The 25804-nt window shown below is 41.3% G+C and overlaps 1 protein-coding gene across 2 annotated transcripts in view; it reads right to left on the reverse strand.

Annotated features, from left to right (window-relative positions):
* STX8 (syntaxin 8) overlaps positions 1 to 25804 on the reverse strand; it is a 241661-nt gene that overhangs the window by 205591 nt on the left and 10266 nt on the right. For both annotated transcript variants that reach the window (XM_068531463.1, XM_068531464.1), the window contains exons 3-4: positions 23749 to 23843; positions 14940 to 15050 (exon numbers count right to left, since the gene is read on the reverse strand). In XM_068531463.1, coding sequence (XP_068387564.1) covers positions 14940 to 15050; positions 23749 to 23843 — 206 coding nt within the window. The remainder of the gene's footprint in view (positions 1 to 14939; positions 15051 to 23748; positions 23844 to 25804) is intronic.

Genomic DNA, 25804 nt, shown 5'->3' on the forward strand with positions numbered 1-25804 from the left:
AGTCCAAGCAATCAACGCTTCTCTCCTCACTCTCCAGGCAGGAGAACCCTTTTAAAAATCTAGAAACTGGGAAGGTCTGAGTATGTCTCCCCTTCTACTGACTTACATCTCCACCTTGTGGCCTGTTCAAGACATAGCTGTGTGTGTGTGCATACAAACACACACACACACACACACACGTATGGATGCATATGCGTCTCAGTGTATATATGCATGTATACTTATACATAAGTATACATGGCTATATACATATACATACACATACATATGTAATATATACACTAAGCATATACGTAATGTAATATATAAGTATACATTATGTTATATATTGTAAGTATGTGTATATTAAGTATACTTATAAGTATATATACATATGTATTATATAAAAGTGTGTATACATGTGTATTTACGAATTTTTAAATTCAAGTAGAACATATAGACAAAGAAACCAAAGCGTACAGCTCAAAGATAATTCACAAAGTGAACACCTCCAGTTAATCACTACCCAGGATAAGAAACGGAGCATAGGCAGAACCCCAGGACCTCCCATGCCCCCTTCCGGTCACTACTTCCCCCAAAGGGAACCACTTTCATTATTGATAACACCATATACAAGGTCTGCCTTTATAGGAATGGAATCCATATAGTACGCAAGCTTCCGCCTGGCTTATTTCACTCAGTGCTGTGTTTGCACACGCTTCTGCCTGGCTTATTTCACTGAGTGTTGTGTTTGTGAGATGCATCCAGTGTGTGGTGTGTGGCTGTAGATCATTTCCTCTCATTAGGATCATTGTATAAACACGCCCTCATGTATTTATCCACTACAGTGTTGGTGTTCAGTGGTTGTTTCCAGGTGGGACTATTTAGAAGGATGCTATAAAACACGTACATGTCCTTAGTACAGTTCAGTTTTCAGACAGAGTTTTCCAGAGTGGTTGTAAAATGATGGTCCCTCCAGCAGGACATGAGAACTCCAGTGGCTCCACATCTTAGTAACTCCTGAGACGTCTGTAATTTTTTTTTTTTTTTTTGTAATTTTAATTTTAGCCAATCTGGCAGGCGTAATGGTATGACAGCATGGTTTTAGTTTGCAATTTCCTGATGACTGGAGAGGCTGAACACCTTTTCATGTGTGCAGCCACTGGACACCCTCTTTTGTCAAGTACAACATCAAGTCGTCTGCCTATTTTTTCCCTAAGGAGTTGTCTTTTTCTTGATTTATGGGGGCTCTTTATATATTCCAGATATGACTTATGTAACAGATATATTCACTGCAAATCTAGATTCCCATACTATGACTTGGCTTTCACTCTCTCTGTGGTATCTTTTGATACACAGAATTTCTTATTTCAGTGAAATCCAACTTACCCTGCGTTTCCTTCACGTTCAGTCTTTGTGTCCTGTTTAAGAAATCTTTACCTATTCCCAAGGTCATAAAGATATCTTCCTGGCTTCCCTGGTGGCGCAGTGGTTGGGAGTCTGCCTGCCAACGCAGGGGACACAGGTTCGAGCCCTGGTCTGGGAAGATCCCACATGCCGCGGAGCAACTGGGCCTGTGAGCCACAACTACTGAGCCTGCGCGTCTGGAGCCTGTGCTCCGCAGCAAGAGAGGCCGCGACAGTGAGAGGCCCGCGCACCGCGATGAAGAGTGGCCCCCACTTGCCGCAACTAGAGAAAGCCTTCGCACAGAAACGAAGACCCAACACAGCCAAAAATAAATAAATAAATAATAACAAGCATTACCAAAAAAACTTTAAAAAAAAAAGATATCTTCCTACGTTTTCTTAAAGTTTTATTTTACCTTTCACATTTAGGTCTACAATCGTTCTGGAATTGATTTTCATGGAGGGTTGACTGTAGAGGCTAAGATTTGTTTTTTTCCATGTGGACATTCAGCTGACCTAACACTATTTATTGAAAAGATCCTCTTTTCTCCCCTGCACTGCAGTGTCACCTCGGTCATAAATCAAGTGAACATGTGTATGGAGGGCTGTTTCTGGACTCTATTTTGATCCACTGGTTTATTGGCCTGTCCTTGTGCCAACACCACACTGCAGCTTTACGGTTAAGTCTTGATAAATGATCACGTGAGTGTTCAAAACTTTTGTTCTTCAAAATTGCCATATACACCTTAGAATCAGCTTAAGTGAGGGACAAAAAACAAACAGAAAAAACTGGCTGGGGAATCTAAATGGGTTTGCTCTCAATCTATAGATCAATTTTAAGAGAACTAACATCTTTACAGTACTGAGTCTTCCCAATCTGTGAACATGGTTATCCCTCCATTAGGTTTTCCTTCCTTTCTCTAAATGCTTTATAGTTTGAGTATAGAGGTTTCATACTTTTCATTTGACTTATTCCTACATATCTCCTGTTTTTAAAATACTATTTATTATCAATAGCATCTTTTAAAAGTTTGTTTTCATTTGGTACATCTTTGTGGTCCAGCTTTCAAGGCCTTCCTAGGAGAGGAACCAGCAGGTTGCTGCTGTGAGCTCACGGCCAGACTACGCTTTATCACATCCACACGGTGACAACCGGCCACCTTCACTGACTTGAGCAACAATGTGGGATTGCAACGACTGATATTTACCTAGGCCTCAACATCTCTGGGTTCACTCCCTTGATCAGTCATCCAAACGGATAATCCTTCTTTACCATCAGTATCTATTTGTAAGTCAGGCTGCTAACAGAGCTTCCTTTCCTAGCCCACGGAGAAAAAAAAAAATCTGGGCTAAATGACCTTCAAGTGATGATCAGTCTGGTTAGTACACACATAACTGAAACACTTCAAAAGAGCTACACTGTCAAGTTTGAGACAATTTCAAGATATTTAAGAGCACTATTTAAACATTCTACTTCATAAGCTTCAAGATATACTGCTAGCCAAAAAAGATAACGCACAGTAAAGAGGACATTTTACACTATAATTCACGTTAAAAACTGAAAGGGTGAGAGAGTGATTGGAGATGTATGTGTATCCTTATACACGTGTATTACCTTTCTAGAAGGACACACAAAAGACTGCCTCCAGGGAGGAAAAGGGAAAATGCATGCCAGAAGTGGGAGGGCACCCGAGTTTTCACTGATAACCTTTTTGTACAGTTGGGTGTTTACAATGTGATAAACATCTTTAAAAGTAAATGTATGTTTTAAATTTTTTCAAAAGCAAGTATTCTATTCATTCCCATTAACCATTAGAATATCCCAAAGCGTCAACATTCTGGCCTGACACCATCAACCAAACTGCCTCTTCCAGAAAAGGAGTCAAAAAAATACTTGGTCCTCTGACATATCCAGTTTTTCTCCCCGAGAAAACATGGTCACCGTACACTTTGCATAGCTAGTATCAGACCAGTAGTTAATACAGAAAAAAAAAAAAGTGCTAAGGCAACATATATTCTAGATTTTTCAGGTCGGTCCATGTTTCGAACACTCCCTTCTTGTCCCTAAGTATCAGTCCCTGCATCAAATTAACCTATTTAACCTATGTTTCTCCAGAACATGGAGACAAAGTCAGAAGCTATTACCTCCCAAATGGAATTAAACAATAATTAACATAAAATGCACAAGATCATCTGTCTACAGAAGAAGCCAGCTCTATGAAACTGTATAAATGTGTTGCTATTGAAACTGGGTTCTACTTCGAAAGCACTTCTCCTAAACCTCTGCAGGAATACAGGTAAGAGTAAATAGCCCAGCTTCTTTAAACAGTGAACTAGAGATTTAAAGCAATTATCCAAGTTCCACTTGAACCTAAATAAAATAACCCAGAAGGCCAGTGAGCTACCACTTCTCTGGGATTTCAAGAATTTACGGAGGTCACAGTAGTGAGGAACCTGGAGTCTCTGCTGTCAGAAGAAACTTCAAGATGAAGAGAGTCACTGTTGCTAAGGGAACACAGAGGAGGGTTGGTACACCAGTCCTACCCAACATCTCTATGTCCTTTCTCCCTTGTTATCAGAATTCGATATTGTTCAAGGCTCCACTGCTCAGGGAACATAAGCCTGTCCTCAGTCTCAGTTCAGGGATGTATCTATCCTGAATAAACCGAGCCAATCATGGCAACTCCATTCCACCATGGTTCTTGGTATAACATAGCATGTGATACAATCCTAGCCTATTTCTGTTTTGAGCCAAAGTCCACTGTGAAGCTTCCAGGAGGTGTTTTTTTCCCCTCTTAGAAAATAACTGGAAAATACAAGAGAATCAACAGAAAAACTACTGAAAATCAGAATTAGACTGTTTACATATAATAGCATCCAGATATCCAGTTTTCATATAAACATCAAAAACCGTGATGAAATGAAAAACTGAATTTAAAACTACCACCAAAACTATAAAATACCTCAAAATAAATTAAACCAGAAATGTGTATTTGAAGAAAACATTCTGAAAGGCCTGAAAGATGGCTTGAACAAACAGAAAAAAACCCCATATTCTTGGGCAGGAAAATTCAACATTATAAAGGATTTCAAGATTTCATGTAACCCCAATTTTTAAAAAACCAACAGTTATTTCTCTCTTTTTTGGAATTAGATTAGCTGATTGAGTTCATTTTTTTTTTAATGAAAATTGTTTAAAAATAGTACAATGACAGAAGACTAGCCCTATCATGTACTAAAACTTATAATAAAGCCACAAAATTAACGGTGTTAGCACAGAGATCAATGAAATGCCTTACAAAGTCCAGAAATAGATCCAAATATATGGGAATGTATTATACGACAAATCTCATCATCTCAGAATTTGTGAAAAGATGGATGACTCCGTAAAAAAATGTATTCAGTCACAAAAATAGTCAAATAGGAAAAAAGTGCGATTCATACTCTTCAAATTCCAAATGGATCAAATATTTAACAGAGTAAACAAATTCAACAAAAATTTAACATCAGAACTATCTTCATATACTAGATTGGAATAGGATACAAAATTTAATAACACTCTTTGGAGAAGACTGTATGGAAATAGGCACTCACATAAGTTGCTAGCACAGATCTAAATTGGTTCTATGAAAATTATAAATGCATATATCCTTTGGCCCAGCCATCCTTCTTCTAAGAACTTATCTAGAGATAGACCTTCACACATATGAAATCCCTTATGTACAAGGTTGTTCACCACTATATTTTTGTAATAGAAAAAAAAACTATGTAATATATATACACAAATGTAATAGAGTAGAAACAAAACACATATCAATAGGAGACTAGTTAAATTACAGTAGTGCACACAATGAAATATAAGGCTATAAAAACTAATGCCAGGGCTTCCCTGGTGGCGCAGTGGTTGAGAATCTGCCTGCCAATGCAGGGGACATGGGTTTGAGCCCTGGTCTGGGAAGATCCCACATGCCACGGAGCAACTAGGCCCGTGAGCCACAACTACTGAGCCTGCGCATCTGGAGCCTGTGCTCCGCAACAAGAGAGGCCACGATAGTGAGAGGCCCCCGCTTGCCACAACTGGAGAAAGCCCTCGCACAGAAAAACGAAGACCCAACACAGCCAAAAATAAATAAATAAATAAAATTTAAAAAAAAAAAAAAAAAAAAAAACTAATGCCAGAGGATTCAATTACAACATCAACCCTCATATTTCCAAAAAAAAAAAAAAAAAAAAAAACCCATAACTAATGACAAAACCTCATGTGCTGGTTTGGGAAGACCTCCAGGAAATTCAGATGACAAAAGAATGCTGTAGAATAATCTGTGTAGTATGCTACCGTTTGTGTAAAAGATGGAGGGAAATAAAATATTCCTATTTGCTGGCATATATTCAAGAGAACCTTGGAAATATATACCAAAAATCATTAACACTGATATTTGTTGAGGAGGGGGGCACACAGAAGGGAGGGAGGCTCTCCACTGAACACTGTTAAGTGCTTTTAAAATGTCTCAACCTCGTGAACACACTACTTATGCAAGACCTACCCTCCTTCCTCTCCTACTGAAGTTTGGAGTGTGGCTGGGAACTTTCTACAGGTATTCTCGACCAAGAGGAATCGGTCTGAAGACAAAGGCAAAACAAAGACATGGCCAGAACCTGGATCGTCACCGACTGTAGCATTAACCGCCCCTCTCAATCCTCTAACTTGGAATTTATTATATGGAGGTATGTTTCCTTATGTAAGTGGTTCTGCGTAGGGTTATCTGTTGCCTGCAGCTGAGGGCATCGTGACTGTAATACTAGCGCGTGAGCCAATAATACCAGCGCGTGAGCCAAACCAGGCACCCCCTTGGTGAGGGTAAGAACAATAAACACCGTCTTCTTTTCTAGACCTTTTAGGTGCTTTCCTTGGTCCTTTCTCCTCCTCTGACTGCTGCAGACACAACCTCCCTTTCTAGTCTGCATTGTATATACCCATTTGCACTGAATTTCTGTCCTGTGTTTATGTTTCCCCTGCCTGACTGAACTCTTTCAGAATGAGCATTATAAAAGGTGAACAAACCCCACCAGGGTCGCCTCTCAGCCCACCTCATGTGCCTCTATTAACTTCTGATTCTAATCTCCGCTAATTAAGAGAGTAGGCAGACTATGTACCAAAGTTACTTACCTTTCCATCAAACCACCCCAAATAATCAGTGAGGCAGAGACAGAAAGCGAGGGGTGGCCCCAAGTCCCATTTCATGTTCCCCTCTGTGAGCGTAGGCAAAGACTACATTTCCCAGCCTCCCCCGCAGGCAGGTTGGAGCCATGTGACTGGTTACGGCCAACGGGTTGCTACATATGCAACTTCCAGGCGACGGCCTAGGAGAGGGGGTGAGACCTCCACACCCTCTCTCTTCTCCTCTCATAGTGAGCATGGAGGTCTCCTGTCAAGACAGCACAGCCACATGGTGGGAAACCCTGAATCACCCTTTGAAGGGAGCTGTCCCAGAGAACCACCAGACTTTATATGAGGCAGGCAAAAAATGCTTTCATCTGGTATTCCCCTGAGGGTCCCAGGTTTGCTTACAGAGCCCAGCCTATCACATCCTGACTCAGTCTACCTTTCAATCAACAGAAATCTGCTGAGCGCCTGCTATATACCAAACTCCCACTATGTACTTATAAAAGATACTGGAAAAACAAAAGATTTTCATTCAGTGAGCAACCAGTTAATAACCATTGTGTTAGGTTTTGGTCCCCATCCTCAAAGTATTTAAAATTTAGATAGAGAAACAAAATATACGCTTGCCAAAAAAACAAATATTAATAACCACATGGCTTCCCTAGCTAAATCAGCTCCCCACTAATACTCCCTCAAAGCACAATATATTTTTCTGCTGAACTGATTTTACTTATTTGTATGAATCTTTAATTCATGTCTGTCTTTCTTGCTGAACTGTAAAGAGCTCAAATGCAAAAACTAGTTTTTTGTTTTTGTTCTTTTTAATTGTTTAGGGTTTTTTGCCACCACTCATAACAGGCACTCAAAAGAAAAGCTTCCATTTACCACATTTTTGATTCCTTAACTAGTTTTCATTAAATTATCAGAGAAATTTAATATTCTTGACCACACTTAATACCACCTTAGTTCAACTATCCTTGGGGTCACTGAAAGAGAGAGAGAAGCACATCTTTACTGATTTCAGCATATCCTTTACATGCCAGATGACGCAGAAAGTTAGTGTATTTCTGGGGCATAAGTAAAAAGGATAAATAATTATGGCTTATCCGTCGTCTCACAGCTAATGATGCAGGGGTATATTCCTCAGAGAGTTCCTACTCCTGGAAGAGTCGGTTCGTCATGTGCTCATAACTTCAAGCAACAAAGTATAAACGAATAATTTTTTAGGAAATCTCAGTACTATCAGATGGAAATCATCCGTCTTATAAATCAAGCTTTAAATTGAAAGAAAACATTCAATGATCTAAAATGGTAGAGGGGCAATACTTTTAATGGAATATTCAATGTAAATTTTTCTTTTGCCTCCCTTGGCTGCCAATACAGTGAAATGAAATATAAATTGGAAGTGTATATATATATACATATATATATATATATATTTTTTTTAGCAGCTCCAAGGAAAAGTAAATATCTGAAATTAAATGTAAAGCTCACACTCTAAGAAAATAACATTATCTTCTATTCTTTTGATGTTAGCAGTTGGTCTGCTTGTTAATATAGCATTCCTGACACATAACTACCATCTCAACCTCTAAATAACTTCCTATTTCCTATAATCCTCAATATACTTGGTGGTGTGAAGATTAAAGCTTACCCAATTAGCCACCCACTACAGCCGAGTTAATCACATAATCTCTGAGATGGTCACAGAGCAGTGGAGTATGCAATGATTTTTCTTCTCTCTTTACAAAGATTTAACTAATTGTGAGAATTGGCAATGCTCTCAAATATAAAGGGCAGGAGGGTTTTCAATCAAAGCTGTGTCACTGCTTTATAAATTAGGGCTTATCTTCTTCCAAGAGACATTGTTACACAGAGACTTCTTTAACAAGTTTCCAAATGCCCTCAATTAGTCAACCATTGCTTACTGAGACCAAGTCTCACATCAAGGCTTACTGCTTTAGAACAAGGATCAGTAATCCGTAAGGTAAAACTCAGATTCCGTCACATGACAGCTACGCATTCAATTATGGGATTCCTACAATCGTGTGTTTAAAGGAAATGCTAATCCAAACTGAAGTTTGACAGTACTCTCCTCCCCTTAATAAGTCCACATATGACGAGGAAGAGGAAAGTTTTGCGGGGTGGGGGGGGTGGGTAGCAGAAGGACTCCTGAGAATGAGGGATGGGGAAAAGAGAGAAAGCAAAGACTTGGGGGTGAGAGAGGAGGAGGAGGAGGACACAGAGGAAACCAGAGAAGAAGAAAGGGCTCAGGAGGACAGAGAGGGTCGACAGTTTTCAGGGAGTCCTGGTTGGGTCAACTGATCTTGCGGTGTTGCTTGCCGCCAGTTATTATGGGGCTTCAAACTACCGATTAGCAGAACACCCCCAGTTCTCCAACAGTACGTGTGGTGATGGTCTAGCATGAATGACAAGATGTACCAGAGAGAGCAGGTCTATAACATTTAAGTTCTGATAAGGCTTCCTGACCAATGTGTTTCTGTAGGTTGTGACCTAAAAGCAAGACATGAGCCACCCCCACCCCCAGTGACAAGGCAACCCACAATGATATCAAGAATGACAGAAGCCATCAAAAATATTGGAGGAATCCAGAGATTAGGGAAGCAAACAAAAACGATGGAGCCCAGAACTAGGAATCTGCAGGACTGAAGAAATCTTTGCGAGTCACCGGAGACCATCAGAGCTACCGACGGGCAGGGGAGGGAATGAGGTTTCTCCAGGGACAGAGCTGAAAGGTCCCCGACAAGGTCTCAGAAATGACCGGGCAGCCTGACAGTCAGGAGGTGGGAGGGCAAGGTCCAACTGGGAACCCATATCCAATTCATGTCTACAACTGAATTCAGATCCTCAGAAGGCTAGGTCCAAGCAAGAGTTGTGTATGGGAGGTTGGGGAAGGAAGGGGAGGCCTCAAAGGTGGGTACTTGTGGTTTTAAAAAAAAAAAAAAAAAGGGGGGGGGGGCAAAAATAACACTCTGACATGGGCAGGTGGGTGAAATCAAAGACTGGAAACTCTGACCTCAAATCTAAGACAGTCTGCTTCTAGCAATTTCCTTGACTTTAACTTGTGCTCGTGCACACACTCATCCATACACGTACTGCCTGCCTCGATCAAGTCTGCACTGCCGCCATCCTCCCTGATGAGCTGGAGTTGGGCAGTGCTATCTGGTGTTCATTTCACAGCCCTTGAGTAGATTTCCCAGGGCTTCCTCTACATAAGAATTTGAGAATGGTTTTACCTTGTATGCATTTCCTTACTGATCAGATTCTCCTAGAATATCTAGGACTTGCACTTTTTTGGACAGTTATGGGCTGAACTGTGTCCATCCCCCCCACCCCCACCCCCCCAGCAAAACTCATTCGTTGAAGTCTTAACCCCCAGTAATCCAGAATGGAACAATATTTGGAGATAAGTTCTTTAAAGAGGCAGTTAAAGTGAGGTCACGAGGGTGGGCCCTAATCCAGTAAGGAAATTTGGACAGACACACACGCGGGTATGACAGAGGAGAAGACAGAGAGGGAAAACGGCCATCTACAAGCCGAGGAGAGAGGCCTGGAACAGATCCTGCTGTCATGGCCCTCGGAAGGAAGCAACGGTGACACCTTAACCTTGGACTTCCAGCCACCAGAACTGTAAGAAAATACATTTCTGTTGTTTGAGCCACCCGGTCTGTGGTACTTCATTACAGTAGCCCTAGCAAACTAATACACGTATACACAGACATAGGTCCAGTGGGTCTAAACCAATCCTAGCCCAACAAGGATTCACCAGTAATTCACCTTCCAGGCCACCTACTATTCTCTTTCCTCTTTTTACCTCAATGACTTATGCACTTTCTTTACAGTGAGCAATATCTAATTGCCGCACTGGTTTCTCATTCTTGGGCACATTCCATGGTGCCTGGAATGGACCATCACGGTCTGTTCTATCCATTTTACCTCATCAAGCCAACCCTCAGACGTCATGTCTCCTCCACAGGGCTCACACACTTTTAAACTCTTCTGGAAGCTTATTCTGAATTACTCTAGATTTGTGTCTGAACAAATAAAACATATATGGTTCCCTCAAAGTTTCATCTTGAGAGCATAGAAATCAGCCTGGATGGTTACTTTCATTATTTCAAACCCTCAGGAATTAGTTACCCCTGCTTCAGTTTCCCCTCAGGCTGGTCTTTCTGTCCCTGGGCAGCCCAACCATTCACCAATAAGCAACACCTGCAGGCCCACCAGGTGGATCAGCCTTAAACTAAACAGAGGGGGAGCAGGGGGCGTCCTGGTGATAGGACTTCAGAGGCCTTGGTGGGCCTCCATCCAAAACACCTCTGCTACTGACCTGCTGAATTCCCTAAAATCTTCCTACTGCTTCATTTACTTTGGGCTCAAGGAGGCTTCAGCTAAAATATGTCCAGGAAGGTAAGTCGCTGCCAGCATGGATTCTATTGCTAGACTGACTGTGCGACTGTTTACCATCAAGACCACAGCAGGCAAGCGGGGCACTGAGGAAAGGGACACAGAAGGAGCCGTGGGAGGTGAGAATGGGAGGCAGGAGAGCCAGGTGCAGAACATGAAACGAGACTGGTGGGGGAGGCCAGGTCCCCCTCTCAAGCACTCAGGGCTGGGACAGGAGGGACACGGGGTCTCCGGGAAACAGAGGAAGCGACAGGAGCTCGCTCCCCGCCTGAATAACATCTTGTAGTTGTAAAGGCTTGAGAGTTTACAAAGCCCTTCACATTCCAATCACCTCACCTGGTCCAAACAATGAAGAAGAGGCAGAACACACACCCCCCTTTTCAAGTCAATGATTCTGAAGCCCGGATGACTGGCTAGGAAGCAACAGAGCCGAGTCCTTCTAATTCCTGGTCCAGCTCTTCTTACGGTGCAACGGCTAAGAGTTCCCATCTGAAGACACACAGGTCCAGAGGAAATCCAAACTCTGAGACTGATTAGTCTTAGAATCATGTGCAAGTTACCCGACCCCTCCAAGCCGCAGCTTCTCTCCTGTAAAGTGGGATGTTAGAAAGATCTGAGCGCAGGCCCGTACACCTTAGCATAGTGCCCGGCACACAGAAAACACGCAGATGTAAGCCGTTAGCGCTCATCTCTCGGACCCCGCGGGAGAAAGCAGTGGTTCTCACCCTGCCACCCACCCCCGAGGAGCTCCCCCGACCCCGTGTTACTGCTACCCAGGCCGCCCGCCAGACTACTCGTTCAGACTCTGCAAGTATATGGTCTGGACGCTTGTACTTTTTTTTTTTTTTTTTTTTTTTAAGCCTCATGGGTGATTCTGATGCTGAGTGCCACAATTAAGAACAAGTGATATAAAGCAGTATTTCAAGCTGGAAGGGGCATTCAAACCACCTGAGGATCTTGTTCACATGCAGATTCGATTCAGTAGGGCGGGGGTGGGGTCTGAGACTAATTTCTAAACACAAACCCAGGTGACGCTGAACCTACTGAACACGGCGTGCTTTAAACAGCAAAGAAACAGATTATCACAGGAGAGAAGAGGGGTGACCAAAAAGATGGGGGTGACAAGCAGTACGAGTAATTTTGACATACTGAGATCTAGAGAAGTCATTCTGGCTTATACATGAGTTAACTTGAATTTTTACCCTACCTAAAACAGCCTGTTTGTGGCCTATCAAACATACATTGTACACCTGTTTTTAATTACTAAAGGGCGCACTGAACAGAAGTAAAGACCGTCCATGTTAAAAAATAAAGATTAAAGGCCCCTCTTCCTGGGACGCCAACGTTAGTCCTCCTTTGATGATAAGATTCCCTTCCCAGGTGCCAAGTCCATCCTGTACCTGCTGTACGTATACATCCTGGCCTGTTTTTTTGAACCCTTGAAGAAACGTATCCCTGACTTCAATGTTCTTTGTTCTGACAAGATATAAAACTGCTAAAAACGCTGCTTCTCTGGAGCTATTTCTCAGAGTGATCTGGGACTAGTCCTCAGTTTGGCTCAAATAAGACTCTTTTCTATTCTTATTATTTTTCGTCGACCCATGTGAGGGGGGGACCAAAAATCAGCCATACCCCCCAGGAAGGCCTAAGGCCCAGACTTGGCGGCGACCCCTGTGCAGGCCGGACCTCGCCCGCTAGTAAGTTGCTCCTCTTCCTCTGCAGCCATGTATGACAAACCCGATATGGCCGAGATTGAGAAATTCGGTAAGTCGAAATTGAAAACAGAAACGAAAGAGAAAAAAAAACCACTGCCTTCAAAAGAAATGACTGAATAGGAGAAGCAAGCAGGCGAGCCGTAATGAGGCGTGCGCCGCCAATATGCAGTGTACATTCCACAAGCATTGCCTTCTTATTTTACTTCTTTTAGCTGTTTAACTTTGTAAGATGCAAAGAGGTTGGATCAAGTTTAAATGACTGTGGTGCCCCTTTTCACATCAAAGAATGGGAAACTACTGACAACGAAGGCCGCACCTGCCTCTCCCATCCAACCTGTCTGGCTGGCAGGGAAAGAAAAGAACTTGCATGTTGGTGAAGGAGGAGGCTGGGTGGGAGGACAATGAAATCTAGAATAAAGAGTAAACTGGTCCAAGGTGTCCTGCGGGCTGTAAAATGCAGTTTAATGAGTGCCATTTTTTGTTGTTGTTCAAATGATTTTAATTATTGGAATGCACAATTTTTTAATATGCAAGTCAGTTTTAAAACCTGGGGAAAAAAGACCTAGGGCCCAAGTTGGCCCCTCAATATCATTAAACGACAATGAAGAGAAGCAGAGCCTGACACACAGGAGGCTCTCACCCAACAGTCACCGTCACTAGTCGTCAGAACAGCCACCTCCACGACAGAGGAGGATTTCCGTGTCTTCTCCTCCTCCAACCATCACCTCTACTTGGACCCTCCTCCTCTATGAAATTTGCTTCTCCCACCCCACGATACCTTTACTACATTTCTGGACTTCGATGTGAAGACCCGCCCTGACAGAGGGTACTCTCTCCTCGCCTCGGATCTCCTTGCTCAGCGGTTCTTTTTCACCAGCCCTGAATCACCACCTTCACCCTCCCACTTCACTCCTGCATCCGCCAGAGCAGTGTCGGGCACCACGAAGGACCAGGCAGCTCACCGAAGGCCTCCGCGTCCACTTACAAACCGTGCCCAGGACACAACTCCTCCTTCCCTGACTCCTGCCTTTTATTTCTCCAAACGAACAGCTCCAAGGTTTCATCTAGCTTCCCGAATTTCATCGTTTCTTTCTACAAACCTTGGATCCCACGCTCCTGAGAAAGGCCAGGTCCGACACGCAACCGCTACATCCTCTTCAGCTCGCCCTTGGGCCGTGGTTTTTCAAGCCTGGCTGCAGATCAGAATCACCTGGGGCCCCTCTATGACCACGCCCTCCACGCCCCCGGATTTAATTGTCTGAGGCTGAGCCTCGTTTAAAAAAAAAACAAAAAAACACCGCCCCTGGGAAGCAGTATGACTCCTAACCAGGAACAAGCTGCCACCCCACAATGAAGGGCACCATCGGCCCTCGTGGGGAAGGCGGGGAGAGGCGGGTTTTATCCTCATCTCACCTGTGATGGTTCCCACAATGATGTTAAGAGAGTTCTAGAAGCGGGGGGGGGGGGGGGAGGCCAGTTCTAAAGATGTTACAATTTATACTTCATTAACCTCAGCTGGGAAGGCCGGACCGCTTCTCTGGGTTCTTCCAGCAGAGCCGGGTACAGAGCAGCTGACAACACTGGAGAGTGTGAATTACTCTCCGGCAAAGGACAGAGAGAAGAATCCAATGGCCCCACGCCTCTAATTCCATGAGCCACGGACTACAACCTTTAGGACACATTTTTATAACAAGTCAAGTAAAAAAAATCATTTTCAGGGACTTCCCTGGGGGCCCAGTGGTTAGGACTTCGCCTTCCAAAGCAGGGGGTGCCGGTTCGTTCGATCCCTGCTCGGGGAGCTAAGATCCCACATGCCCCGTGGCCAAAAAACCAAAACATAAAACAGAAGCAATATTGTAACAAATTCAATAAAGACTTTAAAAATGGTCCACATCAAAAAAATCTTTAAAAAATCGTTTTCCAACACAGATAAGAACATGACTTCCAGAGTTTAAAAGGCAGCTAACATAGCAGAAAGCTCAACCTAAAGAATGAAAAGACATTTTCTGACTTTGTCTGTATTATACCTAAATAGCCTTCCTCCAAGATGGGATTCAGCTGAACATATCTGGTTTACTAAATCTAGAAATTTAATGAAAACTACATTGCATAGAAAATGACAGTCAAACACTATAAATGAAGACTATATTTTACTAGTTAAAGAAATTAAGCCATTCAGGAAACAGCTGTAATCTCTGCAAATAAATTTCACCCACCACATAATCCCTGTAAAGGAAAACATCGTACCTGATGAGATCTGGTTCTGCACCCTCGTTCTTAAAGGATGTCAGAAGTAGTCTCTCTCGAGTTACAAGATCATCCAAAAGGTTTTGTCTTCGGTCTCCTTCCAGCTGTGTTCTGCAGGCATCTCGTTAAGGTCCAAGAGCAGGTGAATTACCTCATTTGACCTATTACATTATTAACTGAGCTCTCCAAGTCAGAAAGGACTGTTACAGACTCTGATCAATCCTACCCAGAAGAGGCCTGAACCAACCTTCTCCTCCTGCTCTAACCTCAGCCTTCACTGATCCTTCCAGTAAAGGACCTGGACAGAACCATCGCAGAGGGACTTACAAACACTGACACAGTTCCACCACACGAGATCCTTCACTGAGAAATACAGTTGGTAAACACGATTTTCCTCCCAGCGGCCAACCCTGAAATGTCCTTCCTCTCAATGGGGCAATGTGACTCAGGGAGTCATCAGGCTTTGAGTTTTAGGTCACAGTGGTCAAGGGTTTTTCCTAGACACTAATACCCTAAGATACTCTGCTAAAAAAGCAAAAAGGGAAAGAAAAGTTTTCTATGTTGCCCCCTTTCTTCCATGTTAATGAACACCTATTAACACACCTGGAATATATTTTGTAAAGGGCTACTTTATGCAACAGATTTGCTCTAAAAAGCTGTTACCATCAGCTTATTAAACACATTGCATGAGCTTTAATTCTAAACAAAATTACAAAGAAATAATCGTATTTTAATGTGTTAATCTACTAAGCATGCTCGACTAGGAGTCCAAAGGCCTGCTAGTCCTATTTTGATCATTTCCTATGATCCTGAACCAATTACTTCACCCTTTTGAATTTGTTTCTTTATATGGCACCCAGATAATCTCCCACACCTCTTCCGGCACAATCCATGGTTAGTTTTCCTGGTTCCAGTAAAAGAGTGAGACTACTGCTTTGGATTTCTGGATTTATAGATACTTGTCCTTTCAAGAGGGGATATTAAACCCTGCATTTAGGCCCCAGAAGTTTGAGAACTTGGCAGAATCAAGTAAGTTCCCCTGGATGTGAAAACCACGGCCCAGTGAATCTACTTTTGTTGATAATTTTGAATAGAAAAAGCTGGCCAGCTAGCAAAAAAAGCAAATAAACCCATCAAAAATGTTCCCCAGTAACAGATATTAGTTAGGAAAATCATAAGTCCCCCCCAAACCAACGTAACTAAGGAGTGTTAGTGACTTTGAATACTTAAAAAATAATAATGGATACATTCTCTCAACATTCCAGAATGCCACGCTTTCCTGAGAAAAATGACTACCATCGCTTTTCCGTTTCCTGCTTGACTACAGTCATTAAGAGCCCATCTTGGAAACCGTGAAGTAGCAACTGTAACTAAGAAACAGTGAGCTTAAGTCCTTCCTCTGTACTAATAAAAGGGCCAAATATTAGCCTTCTGATCAATGCAATGCAAAGAATAAATATCAATGTGTTTCAAATCAGTGGCAAATTGTCAATAAAGCAGAAGGCTCTTCTATCTAAAAAAACGCTCCTGGGGGTGGGGAGAGACAGAACCTATGTCATGAATTATACTGGACAAAACTGAATTTTAATCATGGAAAACTATTAACTATATCACAATGCTGATTAGCTTTGTCTTCTGTTCTACGCTCAACCTACTCCAGCAATCTGTGGTTTTGTTGGGATTTTAGTTATCCAACCATCCAAGCAAGCATAAACTGAATGATAATCCAATATTACAATTAAGCACAGATCTGACTGGCTCAGGGGTTTAAACAGAAAAAGTAAAATCACATATCGTTAGAAGACGACTTTGGAGAATTTTCTAATACTCTTAGAGTAAGAAAGATCTTTCTAGTCAAGAATGAAAACCCAGAGGCCATGAAGGAAACACTAAATCTGGCTCTATAAAAATTTTAAATATCTGCAAAATAAAATTACAAGTGACAAATTAATAGTGGCAAACTTTAACACAGCAAAGGATATAACAGGGCATAGAAAAAAGAAACAACAATAATGCTAATCAAATGAAAAAAAATGCAGTTTCACATTAGTAAAAGAAATGCAAATTGAACCATGCTATCACTTTCACCCATCAGGTAAGAAACTACGACAGGGAGGTTCTGGAAAGAGGCAAGGAACCAAGCACTCTCAGACATCCTTGGTGGGAATGGAAATGGGTTCAACCAATTGCCACACTGCCTTCCATATACATAACAAAATTTAAAAGGCACATTCTTTCAACAGGAATTTCTCCTACAGATATATTCACATGTCTATACAAAGATGTAGGAACAAAGATGTTCACTGCAGCATTATTTATAATAGCCAAATATTGGAAACATTCTAAGGTCCGTCAATAAGGAACTAGCACACCTCTACAATGGTATGTTTTGCAGCCCCCAAAAAAAGAGAGAGAGAGAAGAGGAAAGCTCTTTATGTATCGATGATAATGATAGTTAACATTTCTGAGCACTTACTAAGTGCTACATAAGTTATTTGGTATGGAGCCATCTCCAAAATAGTGTTAAACAAAAACAAAAAGCAGCAGCAAAGAGCTAAACAGTGAATAGTATGCTCCCACTGCATACATTAAAAAAAAAAAAATCAGAGAAACATATATGTTTGTGTATACACTTAAAATTTATGGAAGGATACACAGAGTTGCCTCTAAGGAAAGGGAACTGGGGATTCAGGGTGTAAGGGAGACTTACTTTCCATCCAATATTGTTTTGGACTGTTTGACTCTATCAAATGCTAATTAACAAAAAATTTCAGAACCAAACGTATAATATGATCCCTCTGTAGTCAAAAGCATTTTATATTTACATGTGTATTTATTTGTTCATGCCTAGAAAAGTCTGTGATGACAGGTACCAACCACCAACACATTAACTATGAAAGAATGAGCTGGAATAGGATGGGGATGGGGAAGAGAGAGAAGAGTCATTGGTTAAAAATAACAACTATACAGGTAGAAAGTACTTTTTTAGTAAAAACAATAAAGGCAAGTTCTAAATTTAGCAGATATTAGATATAAACTAGTTGAGAATAAATTAACAATCAAAGAACATCAATTTTAGGAGCAATAAAACTTGGTGATTATGTTTTGAAGATTAGTAAGTGAAGAACAGAATCACAGACAGCTGATGCTAGGAGAGGCATAACCGAGTCTCTTGTTCTTCTGACCGGGAAACCAGGGCCCCGTGCAGCTGGTAACGGCAATAGTGGGCTAGAGCCCAGCTCTTTCCAGTCTAAGTCAGGGCTTTCCTACCACCTCGCGTGGGGCTTGACCACCAAACGTTCCAGGGGCTCCTCCACCCTGAGGCCCCCAGTGCTGCTCACTTAACTGCCACTTCTTAGCACCCTGTTAATAACAATACCGGTAATATTAATTCAGAACATTCCCAGAGACTCCCTGTAAATCCGGGACAACTGGAAAACTGTCCAGTTAGCAACACTCACTCTACCTCTTTGTTCTGTTTTTATTTTAATCTATTAAGAGAACAGAGCATAAGGAGATGGGGGGGAGGGTAGAGGAGGTTGAAGAGAATAAACAGATGCACAGCCCTTCTGCATAGCACACTTACTGTACAGAAGTTGTTGTTCACGAGAGGTCAAAGAATCGTCTAGGCAGTGGTGACACTGCACGGATGTGGTCTCATGGGAGTTGGGGGACGCGAGGACAGGGTAAGGAAGGACAAGTAGAACACAGGGCACGCAGTCAGTGGCCAGAGCTGGGACCTCCTCTTCCACCAACGTGGTGAATAACCAAGGAAGAAGGTCAGAGAACAGACGAATAAGGAAACAGAAGAGCTAGCTACCATAGTACTTTTTAATCGGCTAGGCTGATTTTACACGTAATTATAACCGGTTTATGGCAATGCAACGCTGCAAATGAAACTGGGTCCTGATTTCGTATCACCAATACCCATGACCAACGTGCCTCAGCCCAGCTTCTCTGCTATAACCTGGGAAGCACTTCTAACCTACGATGGAGTGGGCTGAAGATGGTGCTGGACCCAGGGGACGCCTCACCCCCACTCTAGCTCCTGGAGTTTCTCCTTGTTTGGTAGAAGGCTTAAGAATTTAGGCAAGTCTTACGTGCAAATTAATTGCTCTGGAGAAGCATAATTACTTCCCACTGCTGCAAGAAGGACTGCACAGAGACAGTTTAAGGTCTCAGAGGCTAGAAGATTTTTCTGGCTCACATAGTACTTCATCCCTTTCATTTTACTATTTTTTTTAAGTTAACAAACTCTGCTGAATATCCATTATGTACCTGGCCAGGTCCTTATCTTCCTCAAAGCACTAATCATATTTTGCAAGTAGTATCTTAATACTATCACTATCTGTGTGCTTTGATATACCCTTCTTACTTGATTATAAACTCCATAAAAGGACTACCTGTAAATTCTCCAAGATGGCTGTAATTTTAACAATGATAAAATACTAAGTAGCAGCTAATCCTCGAGGAGGTCTTACTTTATGTGAAACACCTTCTATGCATACAATTTAATCCTCCCAACAATCCCATAAGCTGGGTGTACTTTGATTATCCTTATTTCACAAATGAGAAAACAGGCACAAAGAAGTAACTTGCCCACAAAGGGTTAATAACTATCTTTTATTTAACACCCACAATTATGGGGGTGGCTTGTCCTGTGAGATGCTTTAAATATATTTTCTTCAACTTTCACAACAACCTGCAAAACAAGTATGATTATTCCTACTCTACAGGTTAATGAAACTAAGGTCAAGAAAGGCTACAAAAAAAAAAAAAAAGGCTACGTTGCTCTCTGGCCTTGGGGAAGTGGTGGAGCTGGTCTTCCACCTCAGTTCTGTCTGGCTCCAAAGCCAGTGTTGTTCCCAGTATTCCAACGGTGCCCAGACTTTTGGATTTCATGGAGCAGAAATATTTCCAAACAAACTGCGGGGATGGTGATGGGGGGATTTATATAGACCAATTATACATTTTGCCATCTATGGACATTCCAAAACCCACAACAGACAAAACTCTCATCTACCTTTACTATCATGGTGAAAAAGCAAGCAGATGTTAATACCCAAAACTAGGGAGAACCATGTAAACAGACTATAAATCAGAAAATTTCTACTGAAATAAAAATTATCTTGTCCTTATTTTTCTCACAATAGCAGACACCAGTGAAAACTGTAATGGCCAGGTGCAGTGTTTTAGAACCACTTCACCTCCACTGGAGCCCCGAGGGGCTATCCCTAAAATCTATCCAGTGAGCCTCTCCACACCTACATGTATCCAGGTTTGTTACACGGTGACTGGGGCATCTATCCTGCCATCTACCTATCTGTCTACGCATCTTTTTTCCCCCAAAAAAATACAAAGTGGAACAGAGTTATTTATGGATTTTAAAAAAGTATTTCTAGGGAATTCCCTGGTGGTCCAGTGGTTAGGACTCGGTACTTTCACTGCTGGGGGCCTGGGTTCAATCCCTGGTCAGGAAACTAAGATGCCACAAGACGTATGGCACGACCAAAAAATAATAATTATTACTATTTCTACAGGACTTCTCCCAAGAAAGCAAAATACCTTTTGATACTGAACCCCTCTGTAAAGTGATTTTTTAGAATTCTTTTTAAAGTACTAAAAGTGCTGCCTTTGAAAAATCCAACAAAAAGACAAGCTTCACTTAAAGCTAATTCTAAGAATAATTTTAGTATTACCTGAAATTTCCTATGCGCCCTCCTGTAAACACACCTTTTCTCAGCTGGTGAGGCCATTATAATCCCCATCTCCAAGAAGTACTGTGAACAGAAGTTAATGTTTTCCAGCAATTTTCAACCCTCTGGCTGCAGGACTTTCAATTATGAATTGCAAGTTAACCAATTCGAAAGCATGCCACTTTCATTTTAATTTCACATTTATTCTTGCCAGAGAAAAGTACTTTTTCAGGAAAGAGCAGTAACATCTTAGGCCTAACCTCCCAGAATTTAACTGTTTGGAAGGCATTTTCATAGGACTTATCTTTCTGGCAACTCCTAGTGTTCTCTGGAAAACTTCACGAATGCAGAAAGGCATAAATTTATTAAGTAAGGTACCATAAACTCAACTACCCAACACAGTAAGGAAATGTGGTTTTCAAATATTCACGTTAAAAAAGTCACCCAACGTTAATTATGCCTCAAGGAAAAGGATTAAAAAGTCGCTCTCCTGGCGATTTATGGACACAAATTTTTCTAAGAATTACAACATCATAAAGTATACCTAATAAACCACAGTGAAGACTGTTTAATCTTTCTGATGATTAAGAAGGGTCTTGAGGATTTGCATTATAAACAAGATTTGTCTTGGCATTACAGCAACATGCCAAGTCATAGGGAACTCTAGTTGAAGACAGGCCACGTGACAGTGGACTGTATTCTATCACTAAAGTAGAATTCAGCTTTTAAACAAGTGGCTTTGGGTTCAGACAGCCCTGCATTGGAATCCTAGCTCTCCATTTCTTAGCAGTGGGGTCTGGGCAAGTTACTTAAGCTCTTAAATATTCTTCTCCTTGGTATGAAAAAATTCCTCTGCTGGAATGCTGTCCTTTCTTTCCAACTTCATCAGTGACTTGAGGTGCAAGTTTGCCTTGGCCTCAATACCTCTTTTGTAAAGAAGGGAATGAACCACCCAAACAACTTCATAATATGAGGTTACTAGGCCTGACAAGTTGCTATCTGATGCATCTTAAATCTGGATGACAGCTGCCACAGAATTATCCTATATGTTTGGGAAGAGGAAGGTCAGGGAAAGGGAAGATGTGAGGAAGAAGAGGGGAATTAAATAGAGGCCTTCGTAACGTAGAAGTTACCTCCTTTCCATTCTATCTAAGAAATGGTCTCCCTGAAAATACAGAGGTTTATGAGCGCCCCCATGGGGTGGATTATCTGAATTCCACCCCTAGTCTTGGTTGCTGTTCCAGTAGAAATAGACCCAATTATTTGAAAAAAATAATTAGATTTTAAAGAAAGCTGTTATATTCCAGACGAGTTTTTGATTTCTCCTGGGAAATTCTAAATTATTCACATGATGGTCCTTAAATATTTTCATAAATATTTCATATTTTCAGAGTATTTAATAACTCTGGTATTTTCAAATGCCTGGTGTTTCATTCAGCAAATTCTGAGATCACCACAAAACCAGAGTCTATGAGACTTCAAAATATGGTCAGACTGCAAGCATTTAGAAGAACAAAGTCAATTATTACTGTAGCGTGCTTGGTACACCCCATAATTAATAACTAGCAGAAATTATTAATAGAAAAAAGTAAAAGTTATTAATTTATATCTTCTTGCCCTATAGGTTTAGCACATAAATATTATAAGATGAATAATAATCAGTTACCTGTTAGCAAATAAAGTTATTAATACTATACTGGGAAACAATATTTAACTACGTTTCTAATACATGCGATTTAGGTAATATTAAAATGAGTTTGCACACCTTGATCCCATGTGCAGAATTCCAAGTACTTAGTACTGAAAGTGGAGAACACAGCTCTGCCAACTTGAGGTCTATATATTAAGACTTGTGCATTTTGATAAAATAAAAACTCCTCATATAATAGACTGTGCAGTAACAAATGATGCCAGATGGAGGGTAAAGTTACAAACTAAACGTATCAGAGTATTCCAACTGTGTTAAAAATAAGGGCCCAATTGTTTACTGAAATAAAACTTATATTTAAAACCTTAGTGTTTTAATAAGTGCACACTGGAAATCATGCAACTATCTAAACCAGCCTCCCTGGTGACATACAGTGGTGATACTTGGAGAAAAATATTTTTTAAAACATCTTATATTGTTTTATCTAAAAAGCTATATTCCTACATTTTCCCACGTTTAAAATTGGGCAATAACAACCATTTCCCAAGGTACCAAAGTCTGGTACAAACTAAAGACAATGGAAAGGATTGGTAAGAGAGAACCAGTTTGAGGTCAGTTTTAAACTCGGATTTAAAGGATTAGTTTATGTAACAGGTCAAGTGTATTTTCCTAAATTGATCAGATTATGAATTTCTAAAAAAAAGAAAGAAAGAAAGAAAGAAAATATTTTGGGGAGTTCCCTGGCAGTCCAGTGGTTAGGACTCCGCACTTTCACTGCCGGGGCCCGGGTCGGATCCCTGGTTAGGGAACTAAGATCCCACAAGCCACTGCATGGCGCGGCTAAAAAAAAAAGAAAGAAATATTTCAATTCTTCACATTGTTGGTGGGAGGCTGAGGTGATGACAAAACTTGCTTCAGGCAAGTGTCTCCCACCCCCCAAAACTCCCAAAACAGGGGTACTGTCTGGACCTCTAGAACAATAAGGCAAAGAAGTCACATCTCAATAATCTACATAATCGGGGGGAAAAAATGCATCGTTTCTACTGGTACTGGCTTCTCAGAAAAGAAAACGAATTGTTCAAAACTCTGGGAACTACAGAAGCAGAATCACAACTCAAGGGTGTCATGGAAGTTCTCCTGCTGGACCACCTTCAAGGCAGTCTAGACAGGTAGCAACATGGGGCTCGGTGTAAATACAGCACTGACAGAAAGCATGAGCTTCCTGCACTATTAAGGTTACACCCAACTAAGTTAATTCCTGCCGTGTGTCTTGCTTCGCCAGCATATTCACCGTAAAACATGTAACAGACGCTTAAAATAGAAATTGAGATTATAGGCAATATTTTGGAAACCAGGTCTTCCTCAAGCTGTGGAAAAATCTGGGTGGCCCAGATTCCTTCCTTTCTTAAAATAAGACTGCTTGTCCTCCCACTCTAGCAAGAGGTGGAAATGTTTACATGGATACATCTGATGTGTTGACACAGCTCTTAGCAATAAGTCCTTCAAAAGGGCGATCTTTTCCTTCAGTTTCTGCAACAAAGCTCTGATTGTCACGGTAAGCTGAAAAGAAAAGAACACAGCCTGAGTATGCTAGTCCAGAGGTGTGAGGTCTCCTAAAAATATCATGTAAACGCTGCTTTACAAACTATGATTCAATCAAGGAAGGGCTGCAACGACAACCTCAGGGTTGTATGGGATCTTAACAGTCACGTGGGCCAGCCACCCACCTAAGGCTCATACCCAGCCCTATGACCTGACCAGCTGGTAAGCCGGTCCATACCTGAACCCTGACATTGACTGGAAACTGTCACTTTGCTCTCACAGTCAGCTGAATTGTGTCCCTTGAGCATCTACCCTCGGATCCTATTTGTCTACCTCGGAGCCACGCAGGAAATTGCATGTCCCCAGTCTTTGTTCACCAGCAAAAGCCCCATGGTTCCCTCAACCATGCTGCAAAGAACAAGACGTCAAGTCCCACTGCCATCCCGGCCAGGCCTCCCTAAACACACTGGTGTACTTACAACCCATTAAAAGTTTTACAGCAGGGTGTCCTTTTCATACAAGAGGAATGTTGACCACATAGGACTCTTTTTCCAGGAGGTGTGAAGTTTCTCCGATTTACAAACCCAGAGTAAAGTTTTGTTTGTGACTCTAAGTGCTGCCTTAAAGGATGGTGGCGAGGTGGGGAGGAAGCCTCTTAGGAATTTAAAAATATAAAAAATAGAATCGCCCACGTAAAGTAAACATAGTCAACCACGGATATAATCGGAGATATGTTTAAAAAGGCACTCTCACAAGTTTGCTACCTTGTTAAAAGAAGCAATTATACAACTGCAGTGGAAGCAGGGGCTCTCTCCTTAGATTAGCAGGGTCACATAAGGAAAATACAGCGCAACAGCAGAGGCTGGCCAAGGGCTACACACATCAAGCAACCCTCAAAGGTATCAGCAGCCAAGAAAAATCTCACCTTAACTATTCTAATACCTCTGGGAACCACAGAAAAACCACCCACAACGTTTATGGGGAAACGCCAAGGAAAGCAGATCCCTCCTCATTCAAGAAGTAAAGAGCAAAACAAACAAACAAATGAACAAAAGAACAACAAACACACACACACACACACCAGGTCTAAGAAGAATCTACGAAATTAAAGATCAAAAGCATTCAACAGATGAAAGAATATGTAGCCATTAAAAAGTATGACTGGGGACCTCCCTGGCGGTCCAGTGGTTGACACTCCATGCCTCCAATGCAGGAGGCACGGGTTCAATCCTTGGTCGGGGAACTAAGATCCCACATGCCGCACAGCACAGCCAAAAAAAAAGTATGACTGAAATCTATATTTGTTAACATAGAAAGATACCCATCATAATTTATTAAAAGAAAAAGAAATCAAGTCATAAAAAGAAGTGTCATCCACATAGAGAAAAAACAACCCAGGACCTAAAGACATCAAAACATCAAGGGTAGTTATCTTTAAGTAGTGGGATTTCTTAATATTTTATAAGAAAACTATTACTTTCATAATCAGAAGAAATTTCCCATTATGATAATTTAACAGAAGCTTTCCAAAGCATAGAAAAGGATGGAAAGCCTAATTCATATTTTAAGCTAACACAACCCTGGTAACAAGCGCTGACAGAGATAACAGAAAAAAAGAAACTACTTGCCAATCTCCCTTAAGGATTATAAATGTAAAAGTCTTTAAAAAATTTTAGCAAAGCAAATTCAGAATTACATTAAAAATGACAATATACTATCACCAAGTAGAATTTATCTGAGTAATTTAAGAAGAGTTTGATGTTAGAAAATCTAATAATAAAGCTAACAGTGTTAATTACTAAAAACAGACTAAACATATGATTAATACAGCATTGCAGAAATTAATTAAAAACAAAACAAAAACAAAGAAAACTAAAAATCAGTCAGTGCTGCCTTAACTACAGTATTATTTAACTTTGGTCTAGAAGTTCTAACCAACATGATAAGACAAGTTAAAGAAATACATAAGGGCTGGAAAG

The sequence above is a fragment of the Eschrichtius robustus genome, chromosome 20, assembly GCF_028021215.1.
Source record: "Eschrichtius robustus isolate mEscRob2 chromosome 20, mEscRob2.pri, whole genome shotgun sequence".
Lineage (NCBI taxonomy): Eukaryota > Metazoa > Chordata > Mammalia > Artiodactyla > Eschrichtiidae > Eschrichtius > Eschrichtius robustus.